This window comes from Mus musculus, chromosome 16, assembly GCF_000001635.26.
Source record: "Mus musculus strain C57BL/6J chromosome 16, GRCm38.p6 C57BL/6J".
NCBI classification, from domain to species: Eukaryota; Metazoa; Chordata; class Mammalia; order Rodentia; family Muridae; genus Mus; species Mus musculus.
Window position 1 is genome coordinate 17,009,642 of NC_000082.6, and position 19,637 is coordinate 17,029,278.

The 19,637-nt window shown below is 40.5% G+C and overlaps 1 protein-coding gene across 3 annotated transcripts in view; it reads left to right on the forward strand.

The window, feature by feature from the left end:
* Mapk1 (mitogen-activated protein kinase 1) overlaps nucleotides 1-19,637 on the forward strand; it is a 64,072-nt gene that overhangs the window by 26,260 nt on the left and 18,175 nt on the right. For all 3 annotated transcript variants that reach the window (NM_011949.3, NM_001357115.1, NM_001038663.1), the window contains exons 2-6: nucleotides 6,257-6,439; nucleotides 8,645-8,834; nucleotides 13,811-13,927; nucleotides 16,385-16,499; nucleotides 16,717-16,848. In NM_011949.3, the coding sequence (NP_036079.1) occupies nucleotides 6,257-6,439; nucleotides 8,645-8,834; nucleotides 13,811-13,927; nucleotides 16,385-16,499; nucleotides 16,717-16,848 (737 nt within the window). The remainder of the gene's footprint in view (nucleotides 1-6,256; nucleotides 6,440-8,644; nucleotides 8,835-13,810; nucleotides 13,928-16,384; nucleotides 16,500-16,716; nucleotides 16,849-19,637) is intronic.

Sequence of the window (19,637 nt, forward strand, 5' to 3'; positions counted from 1 at the left end):
CAGGAATCTTAGAAATGGAAGGAACTCTTTCTTATTCCTTCCTATTGGAAGGTACATGCTTCCTTCTTAGGAACCAACTTCTGTCTTAGTTAGGGTTTTACTGCTGTGAACAGACATCATGACCAAGGCAAGTCCTATAAAAAACAACATTTCATTGGGGCTAGCTTACAGGTTCAGAGGTTCAGTCCATTATCATCAAGGCAGGAGCATGGCAGCATCCAGGCAGGCATGGCGCAGGAGGAGCTGAGAGTTCTATGTCTTCATCCAAAGGCTGCTAGTGGAAGACTAGCCACTTGGGAAAGAGTAGCATCTGCTTGGTTTCTCCTGTATAAAGTAACTTTTTTCATTTTGTCCTCAAACTTTGGGACAATTTCAAAGACTACATTTGAAATAACATTGAGCCAGGGGGGCAGGGTGTATATACCTTTAATCTTAGCACTCTGGAGGCAGAGGCAGAGGTCAACCTGGTCTACAAATCAAGTTCCAGGACAGCCAAGCCTATGCAGAGAGACCTGTCACGAGGAACAAGGCGGAAGGGGAAATAGACCTGTTCTCATTGTTTTGGGCATCTTGCGTGAGTGGATGTGAGTATGAGTCAGATTGTGGCGATCAACCTGTGTCCTAGTCACTGAGGAACTTGGTACACTTTCATCTTCGCAAGTGTGTCTTAGTTGACATGATTCCCCTTGCCGTTCCCCCTGCTTGTCCATTGGGAACTTTCTTTTTCACCCCACTAGTTCCCAACCTTAATCCGCCTACTTTCTTCATAATCCCTCACAGTAGCCTACCTGCATCTTCTAGTCATCCTTCCCCTGTTCTGTTATCATCTTTTTTTTTTTAATTAGGTATTTTCCTCGTTTACATTTTCAATGCTATCCCAAAGGTCCCCCATACCCACCCCCCCAATCCCCTACCCACCCACTCCCCCTTTTTGGCCCTGGCGTTCCCCTGTACTGGGGCATATAAAGTTTGCAAGTCCAGTGGGCCTCTCTTTGCAGTGATGGCTGACTAGGCCATCTTTTTTTTTTTTTTTTTTTTTTCCATTTTTTATTAGGTATTTAGCTCATTTACATTTCCAATGCTATACCAAAAGTCCCCCATAGCCACCCACCCCCACTCCCCTACCCACCCACTCCCCTTTTTTGGCCCTGGCGTTACCCTGTACTGGGGCATATAAAGTTTGCGTGTCCAATGGGCCTCTCTTTCCAGTGATGGCCGCCTAGGCCATCTTTTGATACATATGCAGCTAGAGACAAGAGCTCCGGAGTACTGGTTAGTTCATAATGTTGTTCCACCTATAGGGTTGCAGATCCCTTTAGCTTCTTGGGTACTTTCTCTAGCTCCTGTTATCATCTTTTAAAAGCACTTTTCTTTCCACTCATATCTGCCTTCCCTTCGTTTTCTTATAGCACCAAAGTCATCCAACCTCATTTCACTGTAGACTGAGAGAATGCTTTCCAGTTCTTAGCCTTCTCTATCTCAGTTTCAAGTTTCACGTTTCTGACTTCTGAAATACCGTTCTCTTCCCCTCTTAGTCTGTCTGAGTAAACACATAGTTTAATAGTTGGATAAGGGTTCTTAGTCTTTTATTGTTTTAGTTTCTTACTGCCCTTAACTGACTTATCATTACTTATTCTGAGTCATGTCCCCAGATCTCTTTTCCCAGCTTTTCCCCTTAACAGTGAAACCTGCTATGGCTTCTGTGACTCTTGCACTTCTGAGAACCATGGTATCCAGCACATGATCCACAGTCATCTTTAGATCTCTAAGTCAGATAGGCAAGGGATGTAACTTGATGTAGAACGCTTGCCTACAATACACAGGGGTCCACCCTCATCATATTCATTTGTTCATATATACAAACATATAGATGTACATATATGTAAATCATTCTTGAGTCCTACGTTAAAGGGATATACCTCCCACCCATTTCTGCCTCTGTTGTTTGTAAAACCTAGGGTAAAGCTATGGAATCCTGCATACTATAAAAATCAAGTTAAGAAATAGTAAATGGAATATATGTTCTTCCTACTGTGATGAGTATTATATTTTCTTAATGCTTATTTTTATAAGGCTTAACTAGAATATTCTTAAGCTACTTAGAGTCCTGTGCCAACAGGAGAGCACACCCACAGCATACTCCTCTGCTTGGCCACAATGTTCTCCTCAGTGGAGCTCCAGAACAAGAGTGTCCTGCTACACATGAATTGCATAGTTTCTGAGAGAGAAATCGGGGGCTGTGGGTGAGCATGGTTCCTTCTGGAAAGGGATGGTGCGGGTGAGGTCAGTGGTCCCATAGTCATTCTGGCCCCTTTTCTTTCCATATGTTTCTAAATTGCTTGTACCCCTGCTTTTGTGTAAAAAGTCTATTCCTAGGGTTGGAGAGAATAGCCTAGTGGTTAAGAGCACTGACCGTTCTTCCAGAGGTCCTAAGTTAAATTCCCAGCAACCATCAGTATACTTATATACAATAAATAAATAAATTTTAAGAGAAAAAGTCTACTCGTATAGGATGTGGTTTCTATAGGGCAGTCTGCCTACTTGCTGCCCTACTCCCCCACCCTGCTTTCCCTTTTTCTTCTTTTTAACTTTTTTTTTTTTTTCTCGAGACAGGGTTTCTCTGTGTAGCCCTGGCTGTCTGGAGCTCACTCAGTAGACCAGGCTGGCCTTGAACTCAGAAATCTGCCTGCCTCTGCCTCCCAAGTGCTGGGATTAAAGGTGTGCGCCACCACTGTCCAGCCCTCTTTCTTCTTTTAGACAGGGTCTCATTGTATATATGAGTGCTTTGCACTCCCTGTGTAGACTCAGTTGGACTCTTTTTTGGTCTTTGTTTTTTCCTGAACTGGGTTTCTCCATATAGTCCTGACTGCCTCTGCCTCCTGGGTGCTTGGATTAAAGATGTGCACCATGGGACCCAACTTTTCATTTCTTTGTCCTTATTTGGAATTAATTTACCCAGATTCTCTTCGTGTTTAGCAAGTGTATTTCTGTAAGGGTTGTAGGGTGTGTGTGTGTGTGTGTGTGTGTGTGTGTGTGTGTTTTCCTCATTAAATTCAGAGCTTCTCAGGAGCAGGAACTTTCCCCTCTCCAACACACTTATGATGAAGTCTCTCAAATGGGAAGTACATTTCAAGTAGCTTGAGTTCTCCAGAAGCTGTGACCAGTACACTCTTGTTGCTATGGTAACCCTATCAAAACAGGAAATGAAGTTGGTTTACCATGACTTGTTCATAATTGACTCATGTTGATTCTCTTTTTTTCCCCCTATTTACAAAGCATCTTAAATAATATTCAGAATTTGTAGGCTTTTAATCCCTTATTTGCTGGTCAATGTGCTTCTAAATCTGTTCCAACCCATCTCGGTCCTGGAATAGACCATGAATTCAAAAGGTCCTAGACACACATTTAAATTCTTCCATGTACTTTGGATGATTTTGTGCATATATGCAATGTACCTAGGTCATATCCAAACCGTATCTCTCCTCCCACTGTCTTATACTTGTGTTTTTCTTATAACTTTTGCATCCAGCCTACATAGACATGAATGTGGGGTGGGGGGGCATCTACCAGAAGCTAGGCAACCCACATTGGCTATTCCCACAAAGAAAAAAGTCACTTCCCTCAGCAGCCATCATTTGCCAATTGCTCCTTAACTGTTCTCATCAGATCATCCTGAGCCCTTCACTCATTCGTGCTGACGTGTTGATCGGCTTGAGCATATACAACCTTCCACAGCATTCTCTCTTCCCCATCTTCCAGCTCTTACATGTTTTCTGCCATCCTCCATGATACTTTCTGAGCCTCGGGGAGCATGATACAGATGTCCAAATGAGAGCTAAGCATTCAGCGGTCACTTTCAGTGCTTTGACCACTTGAAAGTCTCTGCATTGCCTGCTAGCTACCTACTACAGAAAGAAGTTTCTCTTCTAAGCTTGACTGAAGCATTGAGAATTAAGGGTATCAATATATTTAAAAGGCAGTTTAATAACAGCAAGATATTAGTAGATGTTGAGTTAACAGAATTAGGAAAGGGAGTTAGTATACATATAATTTTCCTGGCCATGGACTCTTTGACTAGATTTATAGCACCAGACACAGCTCTTCTGTAGAGCAGGCCTCAAACCTAATCCAGGAGTTGTGCTCTGAACTGAACTTGAACCTTCTGGAAGAACATTATGAACTTTTAACCACTGAGCCATGTCTCTACCCCACCCACTGCATTTTGAGGCAGGTTCTCTCAGTGGCTGTCCTGGAACTTGCAATATATAGACCAGACTGGCCTCAAACTCAAAGATAATGCTGGGATGATTGATGTGCGCCATCAGGACAGATGCTCTAGGTAGGCTCTCTTTGCCTTTTCTTTTTAATTGTATTTTATTTATATGCATATGAGTGTTTTGCCTGCATGTATGTCTGCCTGTATTAACAGGATCAGGCCACACTCTGAGCAGAGTCAGAAAGTGAGGGTGGAAGAAGATGGTGTCACACTTTCAATAAAGAAGTCAGTTTGGTTATTTCACTATCAAGTCGGGTGATACAGTAGAAGGCCACACTGATGCTTAATTCTTTTCTAACAGCACTTTTTTAGATAAGCCCATTGTGGTGCCCATACCTTTAATCCTAGCTCTTGAGGCAGAGGTACCTGATCTGAGTTCCAGAACAGTCATAGCAAGAAAGACCCTGCCATAAAAATAAACAAATGAAAACCAGTCCTGGTAGATTATAATTTTGTAAAGCAAACCAGATTTGACTAATGTGTTCTATAAAAAATAAGAATTTATAATGTCAAATTTCTTCTGGCCAGTGTTTTACAAGTTTCCTTTTACTTAATTTTAACTTTTACCATGCTGAAGGATCAAATTCCAGGGCTTTATGCTGCTACCAGGCAGCTTTCTAGCACAGAGCCAACAATCCCAAACCTGTTTTAACTGTAAACTCGCTCTTGTTACGATTATCAAAGGGGGTGTTTATCTTTAAAAGTAGATCCCAATATTGAGTACACTTGCCTAAACTATACAAGCTTTTGCTTGCCTCCTCATGAACCACTGCTTTGGGCCCTCGTCTACCAAACCAAGGAAAATAATGTTTAAATGGTCATCCTGTTTAAGAACTGTGTATCATTTCAAAGTGCTTTGGGACAGCACAGCCTGTAATAGCATTGTGAGATGGTTGCAGCCACTGACAAGTCTACTCCTAAAACAGACTTTTACACTCAGTCAGAGGCATCAGTAGTGATGTCAGTAAATACCATTTCATTTTTTTAAGCACTTAGTAAGGAAACAAGGAAATATTTTATTGCTTGCCAGTATTTTTAGTGCTTTAGTCACTGGTCAGTTGTTGACATTAATATAAAATGCTTTTGTAGAAAATATTTAGGTAAATTGTTGGCCCATGACCTCCTCCCCCCAAAAAAAGATAGTAGTTATATTTAAACTTTTAAACCATCCTAAAATTAAAAGCAAGATTTTGCTTCCTTCTTTTCGGATTATGTAGTTGGGTCTTAAGTATAGCTTGGAAAAAACTCCCATCCTATGGCTGTGAAGGTTACTTTGTAGATTTTGTTAGAAAATTATCCTAGTAACAACCAGAAATAGACCTGTGTTTTGCTTATAAGAAAGTTGGTAATTGGGCTGGAGAGATGGCTGCTCTTGTCCCAGGTTCTATTTCCAGCACCCATATGGCAGCTAGCAACTGCCTGGAACTCTAGTTCCAAAGGATCTGATGCTTGCCAAAGCCACTGTACACATGAGGTGTACAGATAGTGTGCAGACAAAACATCCATACACATAAAATACAATTTAGAGGCGGAGAAAGAGGTTGATAAAGGGCAGTAAAGCTTTCTAAAACTGTTGTTTGTTTGTTTTTTTAGGGATAAAGATGTGGTTGGTGGTATTTGGTGTTTCTGCTGTGTCAGAGAATTCAGTAACAACTATGGATAGTTGTTTTGGAGGCAGAAATGGCATTTTCATCAAAGTGTTATCTGCTCTTTAAGACAGTAGGAAAATGTGGTGGTTTCCTGTGTCAGGTTTATAGAAGTGGGCATTCGTCTCGTGAACAGGCCATGCAGCTCTTAAATGTCAGGTTCAGCATCTGCTGCTACTTTACATCTGCTGCTTCCATAGGTATCAACTAATTATCAACACAGATGTGACAGATGTTAAAACTTCAATACTTTACAAGTTTGTGTTCCTTCTACAAAGTAATTCAGTGAGCTATTTTTAATTTTCATATACATACTTTCTTTTTTTTTTTTTAGCTCTGCTTATGATAATCTCAACAAAGTTCGAGTTGCTATCAAGAAAATCAGTCCTTTTGAGCACCAGACCTACTGTCAAAGAACCCTAAGAGAGATAAAAATCTTACTGCGCTTCAGACATGAGAACATCATTGGCATCAATGACATCATCCGGGCACCAACCATTGAGCAAATGAAAGATGTGTATCCTTTTCTAAAGTTAGCTGCTGCCACTGCTGCTTGGTCACTTTGTAGAGTAAATAACTTGGAATCAAGAAAAAGTGCACAGAGGGTTTTTTTGTTGTTTCTGTTTTGTTTGTTTTTGTGTGTGTGTGGGGGGGGGGTGTTTGGCTGTTTGGTTGGTTGGTTGGGGTTTTTTCAGACAGGGTTTCTCTGTATAGCCCTGGCTGTTCTGGAACTCACTCTGTAGACCAGGCTGGCCTCAAACTCAGAAATCTACCTGCCTCTGTCTCCTGAGTGCTGGGATTAAAGGCATGCGCCACTATTGCCCAGCTTGCACAAAGAGTTTTTTAATCACTCTTCCCGTATATGTAAAAGTATGCTAAGAGGAGATTATAATGTTTGCGCTTACCTAGTATTTAAAGGATTTTTTTTTTTTTAAGATTTATTTATTTATTATATGTAATTACACTGTAGCTGTCTTCAGACACTCCAGAAGAGGGCATCAGATCTTGTTACAGATGGCTGTGAGCCACCATGTGGTTGCTGGGATTTGAACTCTGGACCTTCAGAAGAACAGTCGGGTGCTCTTACCCACTGAGCCATCTCACCAGCCCCAAAGGATTTTTTTTTAATTTTATCTTTTTTCTTGTAACTAGTTTTAATATGCTTTCTATAAGTTAAGTGTTTGTCAGTTTCTGTATAGTTTTCTTTAATCTTAGTTTTGGAAAGTTGATTCATGTAATTTCCAATCCCATGATGACTGTTATGATAGTGAAAAGGGAGTCAAACAAGCTTTCACAACAGGACGTAGGTACTCTAGTAGATGTACACTTGACCAGATCAGTGTCTTCCAGACAGTCCTAGTGTGCTCCTCTTTCAGCCTCAGCTTCCTTATCTTTAAAGTAACTGGGTCGAGCACAGTGATGCACTTTAATCCCAGCACTTGGGAGGTGGTAGCAGGTGGATATCTAAGCTCGAGGCCAACCTGGTTTACAAAGAGTTCCAGGAAAGCCAGGGCCTCACAGAGAAATCCCGTCTCAAACAAAACAAAAATAAAAAATAGAATAGACTGGACCTCAAGGTCTTGAAGACCAGATCAATTCTGATACATGTAATTGTAGCCAGCATTAGATATCAGTGGTGAGCTGGTCTAGAAGAGTCCACCTCCTAGGACCTGTAGGAACAGCAGCTCCATGTTTCTAGGCAGCTTTTGTCTTTGTAAGCATGTCTGTTAGTAAGTGGGGTGGTGTTGCAAGGGAAAGCCTCCTGCTGCTGCACGTGTTGCTCTTGTTACCTTTTGTCAGAGAAGAACACCTTTTATAAATAAGGTTTGCTTAATTCAAGCATGGGACTGATCTCATTTAGCCTGTAGAAAATAGAATAGTATTTATGCGTAAAAATAAATGCAAAAATTCCCCTAATAAAACATCATTATAGTAATGTTAAAAGCAAAAGGTTACTACAGTTTAATTTTCATAAGAAATAATGTGGCTTAGCTGAAGTTTTAGGTGCTTAGGCAGTGGAGGTTAAAGAGCAGAACCTATTATCATCAACTTCTTTACACACCTTATGGTCTTACAATACATATGCAGAATTTAGAGAATGAGGAAGAAAGGCAGAGATTGGACTCAGTGGCGATGCTATTTCTAGGCCAGTACTTCTGGGTTGGTCTGTGAGGATATTGGTGACAAGAAGCAAAGAAAACAGTGCAATACAATTACACATTGCTTCTGGGCCAAAGAGATGGGTGTTGTTTGTTGGCTACCATGCCCTTTAAGCTTTGGAGGAAATTGGTTAATAGTGGACAGTTTGGAGAACAGAGAAGTTGAGACTTCAAGATTGACCAGTATTCCACTTGGGAGGCAGAGGCAGGCGGATTTCTGAGTTCGAAGCCAGCCTGGTCTACAAAGTGAGTCCTAGGACAGCCAAGGCTACACAGAGAAACCCTGTCTCAAAAAAAAAAAAAAAGATTTTTTTTTAAAATAGATTGACCGATATTCTGTTTCAAGTCTCAGTGTAGGCCCACAACAAGCCACCTGTGGCAGGACTAGTGTTTGTTTTCTTCCACGAGAGTGTGCCGTGTTCTCTTCAGTCTCTTCTTTCTTTTGATGGCCCAGCTGTGTCTGACGCTGTATGGGGAGAGGGTTAAGAGCAGTTGAATCTGTTTCAGTGCTTTGCTAAGTGTGAGCAGCTGGCAGTGTTTGACCTTAACCTCCTGTCACACAGATATATAGTACAGGACCTCATGGAGACGGACCTTTACAAGCTCTTGAAGACACAGCACCTCAGCAATGACCACATCTGCTATTTTCTTTATCAGATCCTGAGAGGGCTAAAGTATATCCATTCAGCTAACGTTCTGCACCGTGACCTCAAGCCTTCCAACCTCCTGCTGAACACCACTTGTGATCTCAAGGTCAGCCAAGTCATTTACTCTCAGGATGGTGTGTACTTTTAAAGACAACTTTGAAGTATTGTTATTTATATTCAAAACTATCAGATAGACAAACATTTTATAGAAAAATACAGATACACAGTATGAGTCTCATTCCTTTTTTAGCCCATCCTTCCTTCAGAGACAGTAGCCACTGTAGCAAAATTAGTAGTTCTTATATGTCTATACTTTATGTGTACATCATCATATGTGTTATTTTTGTTTCTTAATTCTCTGTATCAAGAAAACAAAACAAGGCTCACAGTGACAGTGACACCAGATTGGTTATAATCAGTGTCAGGTATGGTGGCATATGCCTCAAATCCCAGCCCTGGGAGGCAGGGGCAAGCAGATCTTTGGGAGTTTAAGAGCAACCTGATGTGCATAGTAAGTTCCAGGCCAGCGAGGACTCCATAATGAAACTCTGTCTCAAGAAAAAGGAAAAGTAACATTGACAAAGTCTTTTTCCAAGTATGTACCTTAGTAAAATGAAAATGTGTATTCATACAAACACGTGTACACAAGTACTCGTTATAGTGTAATTCATTGTCACAGGAAAATGGAAGTCAGATATCTAACTAATTATGGATAAAATGAAGATCTGTACAATGAGTTGTTTATAATTGATAGTGTTAGGGGAGATGGTACTAATTTGGCAACTTTTTATATTGTTCTAAAGTTTCAGAATATGAAACTGTGACTGTAATATTAAATATTAATGTTAAAGCATTGTGTGCTTTATATGAATTATATATCAGTAAAGAAACTTTATATGTAGGTGTGTAAAAATAATCATTTGAGCTCTCAGTTAAATATACATTCCTGGGTGAAGCTTTGTTAGGTGCCAGGGCAATGGCTGCTCTGAAATCGGAAAACGGAGAGATGGGAACCCAGCAGACAGCGTATAATTGATAGCATGTGCTGCGGCACATAGGAGGTAGTATTCAAATGCAAAGGGAAGAAATAAAATGGTGTCCATGCCAGCCCTCCAAGAATAAATGGGGTTTCATAAGAGAGGGCCTTTTGGGCATTGTAGTGTCATAGGCTAGAAGACCAGAGAAATAACAGTCGAAAGGAGGGCCAAGCAAAGTACTACATTCTTTTCTGTTTGAGGGCAATAGTGGGTACTAAGCAATCGCTTATAAGTTAGAGATTGGCTTTAAGTAAGGTATGGGCAGCCTTCTGTTGGTCTAGCTAAAGCGTGCTTTTTGTTATTTTGAAACAAGGTCTTACTATAACTCAAGCTGGCCGCAAATTCATGCATCCACTTCCCAAGAGTTAGTTAATAATAGAGATGTACAGTAGATGTGTACAACACCCAGCAAGGTTGAAGCTGATCCCAAACTCTCCATTCTCCTACCTCATTCTCTTCAGGTTTTTATTATTGGCATGCTTCACAATAGCTGGTTTCATTTCCCATTTTTACGGTTGATATCTGGAGTATATCATTGGCATGGAGAGCATTACATTCCAGAGATGAGTGTAGTGTTTCACTGAGATTCTTATGTACCACAGCAGTAAGATATACACTCAGAATAGGGTATGCTGGCAGGTACTGTGTGACATTTGAGCAAATACTAGTGTGGAAGAGAGTCACCTACTCAAGCTCTGGAGTCATATATGTATCACATTGTGGTACTACATGGTGACCCTTAATTTCTCAGGTTCACAAAAACATACAAGGGGTTTTTAAACTCCGTTTGCAGCTTCTGTTGGCATATTTCTGATGGACCAGAAAAATGGGGGTTGTGGTCAGTACAAGTATGTGTGCTCATTGTTTGCTAAACAGAGTCCACAGAGTTATCAGGAAGCCTATATGATCGTAGTACACCTGTAAACAAGGATACAAAATGCAACACACAGTTTTAGGAACATTTCCTTTTCCATAGTTCAAGGGGAGGTCAGATGAGAATGCTGACCCTTATAGGACATCTGAGGCTGCTTGGACTGCACTAGTGGTCTGGCTTCTTTCATGGAGTTATTCTGAGTATCTCTGGGGCTTTATCTGTAAGCATGATGGGCTTGTTTGGGTTTTGTTGTTTTTTTATTGTGGAGGGTTTTTTCTTTTGTTCTGTGGTGCACACCTTGAATCCCAGCACTGGAAAGGCAGAGGCAGGCAGATTCCTGACTTTGAGGCCAGCCTGGTCTACAGAGGGAGTTCCAAGGTAGCCAGGGTTACGCAGAGATACCCTGGAGAGAGGGGGGGGAGGGGCGGGGAGGAAAAAAGGTGACTAGACTGGCTTTGGTTAAAGGCAAATCATAGAATGAAGAGTTATCGCTACAAAAGAGAAGCACTATGAGTTACATGAGTTGAGAAGTTGAATAATAAATCATGTAGAATTGGAATGGGTTGGCTATCATCTACCATAAAAAGTGGTAGTGGCTAAGAGTGCTCGCCCTCAGATGTGGGGGGAAATCATTGCTTTTTCTCATTCGAGTCTGTTTGTCTGTTTGTTTGTTTGTGTTTTTGTTTTTTTGAGACAGGGTTTCTCTGTGTATCCCTAGCTGTCCTGGAACTCACTGTATAGATCAGGCTGGCCTCAAACTCACAGACTTTTGCCTCTGCCTCCTGAGGGTAGCAGAAAAGGCATGTTCTACTCCAGCCACTGGTAGAAAAGGCTGTTATAGAAATAAGTCGAATAGCATGTACAGTGAAAACCTTGAGGTAAATCAGAACTTAGAACTTAATAGTACTCTTCCTCACTAGTGATAGCTAAGTCTGATAGCTGGGCTAGAAATGTAACTCACTAGTAGAGTGCTTTCATAGTGTGAGGCCTCAGTCAATCCCCAGTGCTAGACTAGGGGAAGCTATGGTTATTCTCCATCCTTAGCCCAAGGGGACAGTGACCATCAGAGTTTTCACCTCATTGTCACACAAGCTATCTTTTAAAGAAGAGGCTCAGGTTCACAGTGAAGGTTCTATATACTAAGTAGAATAGCTAGAGTAGGCGATTGGGTATGGAGAAAAACAGGATTTCCTCATTGTTCTCTCCTACATGAGAACCCACCTGGGAAGTGACCTGCAAGAGAGTTACGAAAGAAGAAGATGGGCTGGCTGGCTACTTTTTTAAATAACACAGTAACATTTCTTTTGCAAAGTAAATATGCAGCTTCTTGGATGCTGTAATTGAAGCAAATGTGGCTCTTTGAGAACAAAGGTGCTACCTCTAATATGAAGCTCTACATAGGAGGATAGGATACCATAGGAAGACACTTGTACAGTGGGAGAAGGGAGTTATCTTTATCTCTCCTTCTCGATTACTGAGGTAGTCGGTGGGATATCTGACCAGGGATTGAGGTCCAAATAACTGTGTTCTGTATCTTTTACACTTGTTCCTTCTCTGCTGTCTTCTTACATATGGCCAAAGTACAGGCTATTGGGGTTTTTTTTGAGGGGGGGTGTGTGTCAGAATTCTGTGACAGACTTTTGGTCAAATTGTTTCTATTAAAAAGTAACTGACTTTAAAAACTAATAATTTAAAAATGCTACACATAAAAAACGGTCCACAAAACATTTGCCTTTTCTTTTGGAGGTTTTACTATTAAACTTTAAGTACTGCCCCTTATTTTTAGCTGACTTCATAGAATCAAGCCTCCAAATTAATCTATTTTCTAGATGGCCTTTTATTGGACTGTTTCATCTCTGTTAACCTGTCTCTTTCTTGAATTGGTTTCCTAGGGACCAGAAAATTAAAGTGTTTTGTATTATGTGGACCTAAGTAGAGCATACCTACATTTTATACACACTGGAGTCTGTAAGGCAGCTAACCCAAGCAGCATCACAATGCTAGACAGCTAGATGGTAAGAGCTTACAAAATACTCCCGGAAGTCAGAAGGATGTGAGGAACTGGGTGCTCTACAAAACAATGGTGGATGGCAGGATGGCTCAGTGATAAAGGTGTTTGTTCCAAGCCAAATGACCTGAGTTTACTACCTGGGACCCACAAGAGGTAGCACCTTTGTTCTCAAAGAGAGATTCAACTTCCTTCTGAAGGTTGTCCTTTGACTACCACATGTGTGCTGTACTCTTTATGCATGTGCACATACAATGAGTAATAAACATCAAAACAAAATGCTTTATCTTCGGTACATGAAATCTTTAAAACTATCAGGATTGGCTATGTGAAAAGTGGGAAGTATTTTTGATATTTAAAAAAAAGTGAATGGGGCTAGAGAGCTAGCTCAGCAATTACAAGCACTGACTGCTCTTGAAGAGATCCTGAGTTCAATTCTGTAATGCCTTCTTCTGGTGTCTGAAGACAATGACAGCGTACTCATATCCATACAATTAATTAATTAACTAATTAATGAAAAGTGGAAGTTAGTCAGAAATGGGAGTCTGAGGAAATAGAAATAGGTCATGGCAAATTAAGGAGCATATCAGCAATGATCCTGTGAGCTACAATAGCTTGGAGAGGAAACAGGCTCTGGATGGGTTTGCTTTGGGGGTTTAGTTTTATATGTGTGTTTATATTTGTATGTCTGTACATTGTATGTGAATGCCCATGGAGACCAGAAGAATATCAGTTCCCTTAGAATTTATAGGCAGTTTGAGTCACTCCGTGGGTATTGGTGTCCTCTTTGAGAGCAGTCTGTGCTTTTCACTGCTGAGCCATCTCTCTAGTCCCTCTAAGGTGATTTTGCTCAAGTCACTTAAGTGAGAGTGCCATGCACTCACAATAGCTGGTGGGGATGAGACCTAAGGGTGGTTGTAGGGCTGTGCACTATAATTGACCCTTCAGCCTGTCTCTTCACTCCAGCACGTGGACTGTCCTCACTTCCTCGCAGGGTGTTGAGGATTAAGGAATGATGCCTTTGTAATTTCCAGAAAAATGTCTAGCATAGTATTGGTAGCATGTACTTGTTTTCCTTGTTACTGATACTGCCTTTTTCATTTTCATGGTGTTTTGTTATTAGCTCATTAAACTCTAAACTGGTATCCCACTTTTCCCCTTAGATCTGTGACTTTGGCCTTGCCCGTGTTGCAGATCCAGATCATGATCACACAGGGTTCTTGACAGAGTACGTAGCCACACGTTGGTACAGAGCTCCAGAAATTATGTTGAATTCCAAGGTAAGAAAAAGAAACAACAGCTATAACCTTCCTTTTCAGCCTGCTATATCTGGCCAGAGCCAGAGTGCTATCTGAGAACTGAACTTTTGGGCTTAGGAGTCACCATCTTCAGTCACAGTGACTGTACATACTACTAAAATACTTCCTGTGACAACTTACATACCTGTTCTTTATGTTGTTAGAGTTTCTAGTAAGGTGCATTTCTGTGCAAATGCTCCAGAGCTATTCTACAAAGGTCACGTTGTCTGATAATGAAGAGTATCTCCAGCAAAATTACTGGGTGCAGGGAGAACAGAACCACTATGGACTTTTGAAATTACAGGGTAGTTATTTTTGAAACTGAAATCCTCTTCTCCGAGTTGTTGTGAAGGGTATTTCAGATCATCCAGACTCTGCTAATAAAACCCGTGTCTTGCTATTGGTGGTGGTGCATATCCTTATCCTTCCATTCAGGCAAGAGCAAGCAGACGTCTGTGTTTCTATATAGCAAGTTCTAGAACAGCCCAGGCTACATAAAGAGACCTTCTCTCAAAAAAACAGAAAGGGGTGGGGGGCAAGCAAGAATAATGTCAGCACTCAGGAGGCAAAGGTAGAATTGCCACAAGCCAGTAAGACCAGCCTAGGCTAGTAATGCTTTGTCACAAAAACAAATGAACATGATTGGATAGATTTACAACTGCCAGAGAAAACATGAAGTATGCATTCTTTGTTAGAATTATAAGATGGTAGGCAAAATTAAGCACTGTTAAGAAAATTGAGATTCAGTTTGGATTTGTGTGTTTGTATTTTCCTGGTTTTTTTTTTTTTGGTTTTGTTCTTAATTGTGTGTCTATATGGGTTTGTGAACATGTTTGGCGCCCAAAGGTACCAGAGGCATTGGATGCACTGGAATTATAGGCATTATTGTGAGCTGCTCAATATAATTGGGAAATAGACTGCTAGGCCCTCCCTCTGCAGGAGCCCTCTACTGAACTGCTGGGCTGTCTCCATAGTCACAGTGTCTTAGCACACAGCAGACCTGGTCTGACTCATGCATGCTATTTGTGAGGAATGCAGCACTGTCTCAGGGTTTCACTTTTGTGTCATGCCTTTAATATTGATGACAAGAAGCGATGTGAAGTTCATTGTATCCAAAGGCAAGGCTGTATGTGCTATGATGGGTGATACTTGCGCAATTTTTGAGTCATTTCCAGAACACTGCAGCTAGTACTAGTTTGACTGTAAAATTTTGTTTTCATCAAACTCTTTAAGATACTTCTCATACTCTCCATTGGTGGAAACATAACTATTAGCACCATTTGTATTTTAGCTTTCTCTATTACTTATTCTCTTGAGTTATAATCTACTCTCTCCAGGATTTGGACCGTTCCCCAGGAGCCTTGGACAGTTTCCTGCTGTTCTCTGGCATCAGCTGTCCCAGACTGTTGTATCCATTCCTGTCAAAGACCTAGAGCAGGCACTTCTCCCTGAGGCCTGATTCTGATTACTATTTATTTGTGTGTGTTATTTTGGGGGTGTTCATTAATCTCTTTATTTAAAGCTAAATAGCTTTGACCCACAGCACCAGCTACAAGAGATTTAGAAACAATTACTAAAAATTCTACATGTTTTATCATTACTGTAGGTCCAACGACTGGTTCTTTGGTTTTCTAAAATCAATTCACCCTTAACTTTGGCTTTTTTCTCTTGATGTTTATATTTCTCTTTCCATTTATTACTATACGTAACACTTTCCACAAAATTTAGCTTGTGTTCCCTATAGGAGCATCTTGAAATATTGTTACATTGAAATAAGCTAATGATGTGAATTTTAACAGACTTCTTTAAAAAGAAAGTATATACCTAAGGGATGAATGTTGGAACCATCACCTAAGGTGGGGAGGGAGGACATTCAGCCTAATTTTTTTTTTAATTTACAAAATGGATAAGTTGTTCCAGGAATATAGTGCTGTCCATGTAAGTTGATTTCCAACTTTATAAAAACTAGTTAAATGATATAAACAATGAGCATTAGGACTTTTTCTAGCTCAAGTTTGTAATAATTATAAATCTCTAACATTGAAGATGGACTGAGGCATACTTCAGAAGTTCTAATTTAATAATTTCAAGATATAAATGTAAAGTAATTATAGTGACTCAGCATCTGTCTTGATTTTTGTTGCTATGATAAAATGTCATGACCAAAAGCAAGTTGGAGAGGAAAAGAGTTTATTTCAGCCTACAGTTCCACAATTCAGTTTATCATCAAACCAGAACAGCTCCTCCTGCCCCTGCCTCCTGAGTACTGAGATTAAAGGTGTGTGCCACCACCACCTGATGGCATCTCTTAAGAAAACCAACTTACTGGTTTTCATTTTGTGTCACTGTTTCCAAAGTTTGATGCTCAAACTTTCATCTGTGCACACTGCTGCAGAGAGCTCTATTCTGTTACTCTGACTTTCCCCCTTTCTGTTGCAGGGTTATACCAAGTCCATTGATATTTGGTCTGTGGGCTGCATCCTGGCAGAGATGCTATCCAACAGGCCTATCTTCCCAGGAAAGCATTACCTTGACCAGCTGAATCACATCCTGGGTAAGCTCTGAACATGATCTGGATTTACGTTAGTCACCTCAGGCTCACTCTAGCATGGTTGCTTTGTTTTGTTTTCATGTTCTCTACTTTAAAAATATTAAAGATCTTTTTGTAAAAACTTGTAGTGTAAAGTAAATACATTAAATATAGAATCTCTGTTGCCCCGTAGGTGATGTGTGCAATCTTGACAATTGACAGCTAATGTTTTGTCTGATAGGTATTCTTGGATCTCCATCACAGGAAGATCTGAATTGTATAATAAATTTAAAAGCTAGAAACTATTTGCTTTCTCTCCCGCACAAAAATAAGGTGCCATGGAACAGGTTGTTCCCAAATGCTGACTCCAAAGGTAAGACTTGCTTCATTGATGTTTTTTCTTAAACTTAGCTTTAGATTTACTTATTGTATTGGCTAAATTATCAGGCTCCAGCTTGAAAACTGAACAAGTTAACTCGTAACTATTGGGTATTTTATTTAAAATGTGTTAGACTGGAAAGCTGGTTCATTGGGTGAGGTTGTAGACCACTCTTGAAAAGAACCTGATAGATTGTTTGTCTCTCCCTCCCTTCCTTCCACCGTCCTTCCCTCTCTCCTCTCTCATACATAGACACACAGTTGACTCAAGTAGACAGTGTTGAGAGGATCTGAATGGGCCAAGGAGAAGGCAGCTCATTGCCATAACAGCTCATCCTTGTGTCTTTATGGATAAAAATGTACATGCACATTTTTACCTAAGATTTTTTTTTTACTTTAAAAAATGTAGTATTTTAATTTTTATAAAAGTTTTTATATTGCAGGCATATTTTTAGAATTTGAAATTAGCTTCTATTGCGTGTATGTAAGTACGCTGTCGCTATCTTCAGACACACAAGAAGAGGGCACCAGATCCCATTATAGATGGCTGCGAGCCACCGTGTAGTTGTTGGGATTGAACTCAGGACTCTGAAAGAGCAGTCGGTGCTCTTAACCACTGAGCCATCTCTCTAGCCCAACATCATTGTCAGTGGTTCCACTCTTTTCCTTTCGGTGCATTCATCTGACTTGCCATTGATGGTTTTATAGTAGTCATCTGCTGGGAGCTCAGTTTCTACATGTTATTGTGTTCGTTCATTCTCTCCCTCCTCTTTAGTGTCTAGCTGAGAGAGAGTTTGTACTCTGCTAATCTTATAAGACAAGAGAAACCCTCAGGTGTCACCATCCACCTTTTTTTTTTTTTAACAGTGTCTCTACCTGGCCAGCAAGCCCCAGGGTTCTGTTTATCCTCCTGACTTTTAGTGCACTCTGAGGATTGAAATCAGGTCCTTACTATGTCCAGGCAATCACTCTACCTACTGTTCTATCTTCCCAGCCCAGAAACGTTTAACTTAGATAGCCAGGAAATGCATGGACCTGAGTTAAGATTTAGAAACTCCTTCTGTCTCTGATACAGTACAATATGTTATCACAGATAATGTTTGGAAATATAAAAGAAATATTCCTAATTACAAGAATCTCAAAATTGGGGGTGGGGATTGTTTATAACAAGGTCTTACTGTATAGCAAGGTTGGCCTCAGTTCCCACTTTCTGGGATCATATTCCTAAACCACCAGGTCCAGTTTTCTAAAATAGCTTTTAGCATCTTGTGGCTATAACAAAGTTAGGTATGTAGAATCGTGGTTATTTAATTGTTCTATTTTAAAAATTGGAACTTGACCCACACGATTCATTAACTTTTAAAAAAAACTTTGTGGGTTGGTTGGTTGGTTGGTTTTTCAAGTTAGGGTTCCTCTGTAGCCCTGGCTGTCCTGGAGCTCACTCTGTAGACCAGGCTGGCCTTGAACTCAGAAATCCTCCTGCCTATGCCTCCCAAGTGCTGGGATTAAAGGCATGCGCCACCACTGCCCAGCTATCATTTGTTTTTTTATTTTTTTATTATTTATATTCAGAAGTCAGAGAGCATGCAAGAATTGGTTCTCTCCTTCCACCAGGCTTGGCCAGATGAGCCATTACTTACTACACATTACATTTAGATTGGCTTGTGTATTTCATGTACTGAGCATTTTATCTGCTTTTCAGAGGTGCTCTCTTAGGGGGTTTAGACATTAGAAAACTTGATGGTTAAGATATAAGCCAAGCAGGGTAGTGGTGTTACATGACTTTAATCCCAGCACTTGGGAGACAGAAGAAGGCAGATTTCTTGAGTTCGAGTCCAGCCTGGTCTACAGAGTGAGTTCCAGGACAGCCAGAGCTACACAAAGAAACCCTGTCTCTAAAAAACAAACAAACAAACAAAAAAACAAACAGATTAGCCAGGCAGCACTCAGGAGACAGAAGCAGGCAGATTCCTGTGAGTTTGAAACCAGCCTGCTTTACAGAGTGAGTTCCAGAACAGCCAGGGCTACACAGAAACCCTAACTCAAAAAAAGAGGAAATTAAACCAAGAGCTATATGAAATACATGGCTATAATACCAGAACTTGGAAGGCTGAGGTAGGAAGATCAAATTTAAAACCAGTTTGAGCTGTGTGAAAAGTCTAGGAAAGCCTGGGAAAACTGTCTAGGAACAAACAACAAAAAGCCAGGGAGGTGGCAGCACTGGGAAAGGTAGAAAGGTGTGCAGATGGGGCCAGTGTGCTTCTACAGCCAGGTTTCCTGGGTTCATTTAGTCTGCAGCCAAGCACTACCGTAAAACACTACTTAATATCTCTTAGGCCTCAATTTTCTTATGTATAAAACAATCTGGATTCTAAGATCCCATGACTAAAACTCTCATATATTTTGAAGATCTTTCCATATCAGAAGCTATTACAGTATTCTTTTATGGGGATTCCTTATAAGCATCCTTATCTAGCCTCATAGTGGACATGAAAGCACACATGAGTTGTATTTATTGTTTTTAACAAGCCATTTCTTTTTTTTTTTTTTAAAGATTTATTTATTTATTATATGTAAGTACACTGTAGCTGTCTTCAGACACTCCAGAAGGAGTCAGATCTCGTTACAGATGGTTGTGAGCCACCATGTGGTTGCTGGGATTTGAACTCCGGACCTTCGGAAGAGCAGTCGGGTGCTCTTACCCACTGAGCCATCTCACCAGCCCCTTAACAAGCCATTTCAAAACTTAGGACTTGGAATAGCAACCAAATATGTGTTCATAAG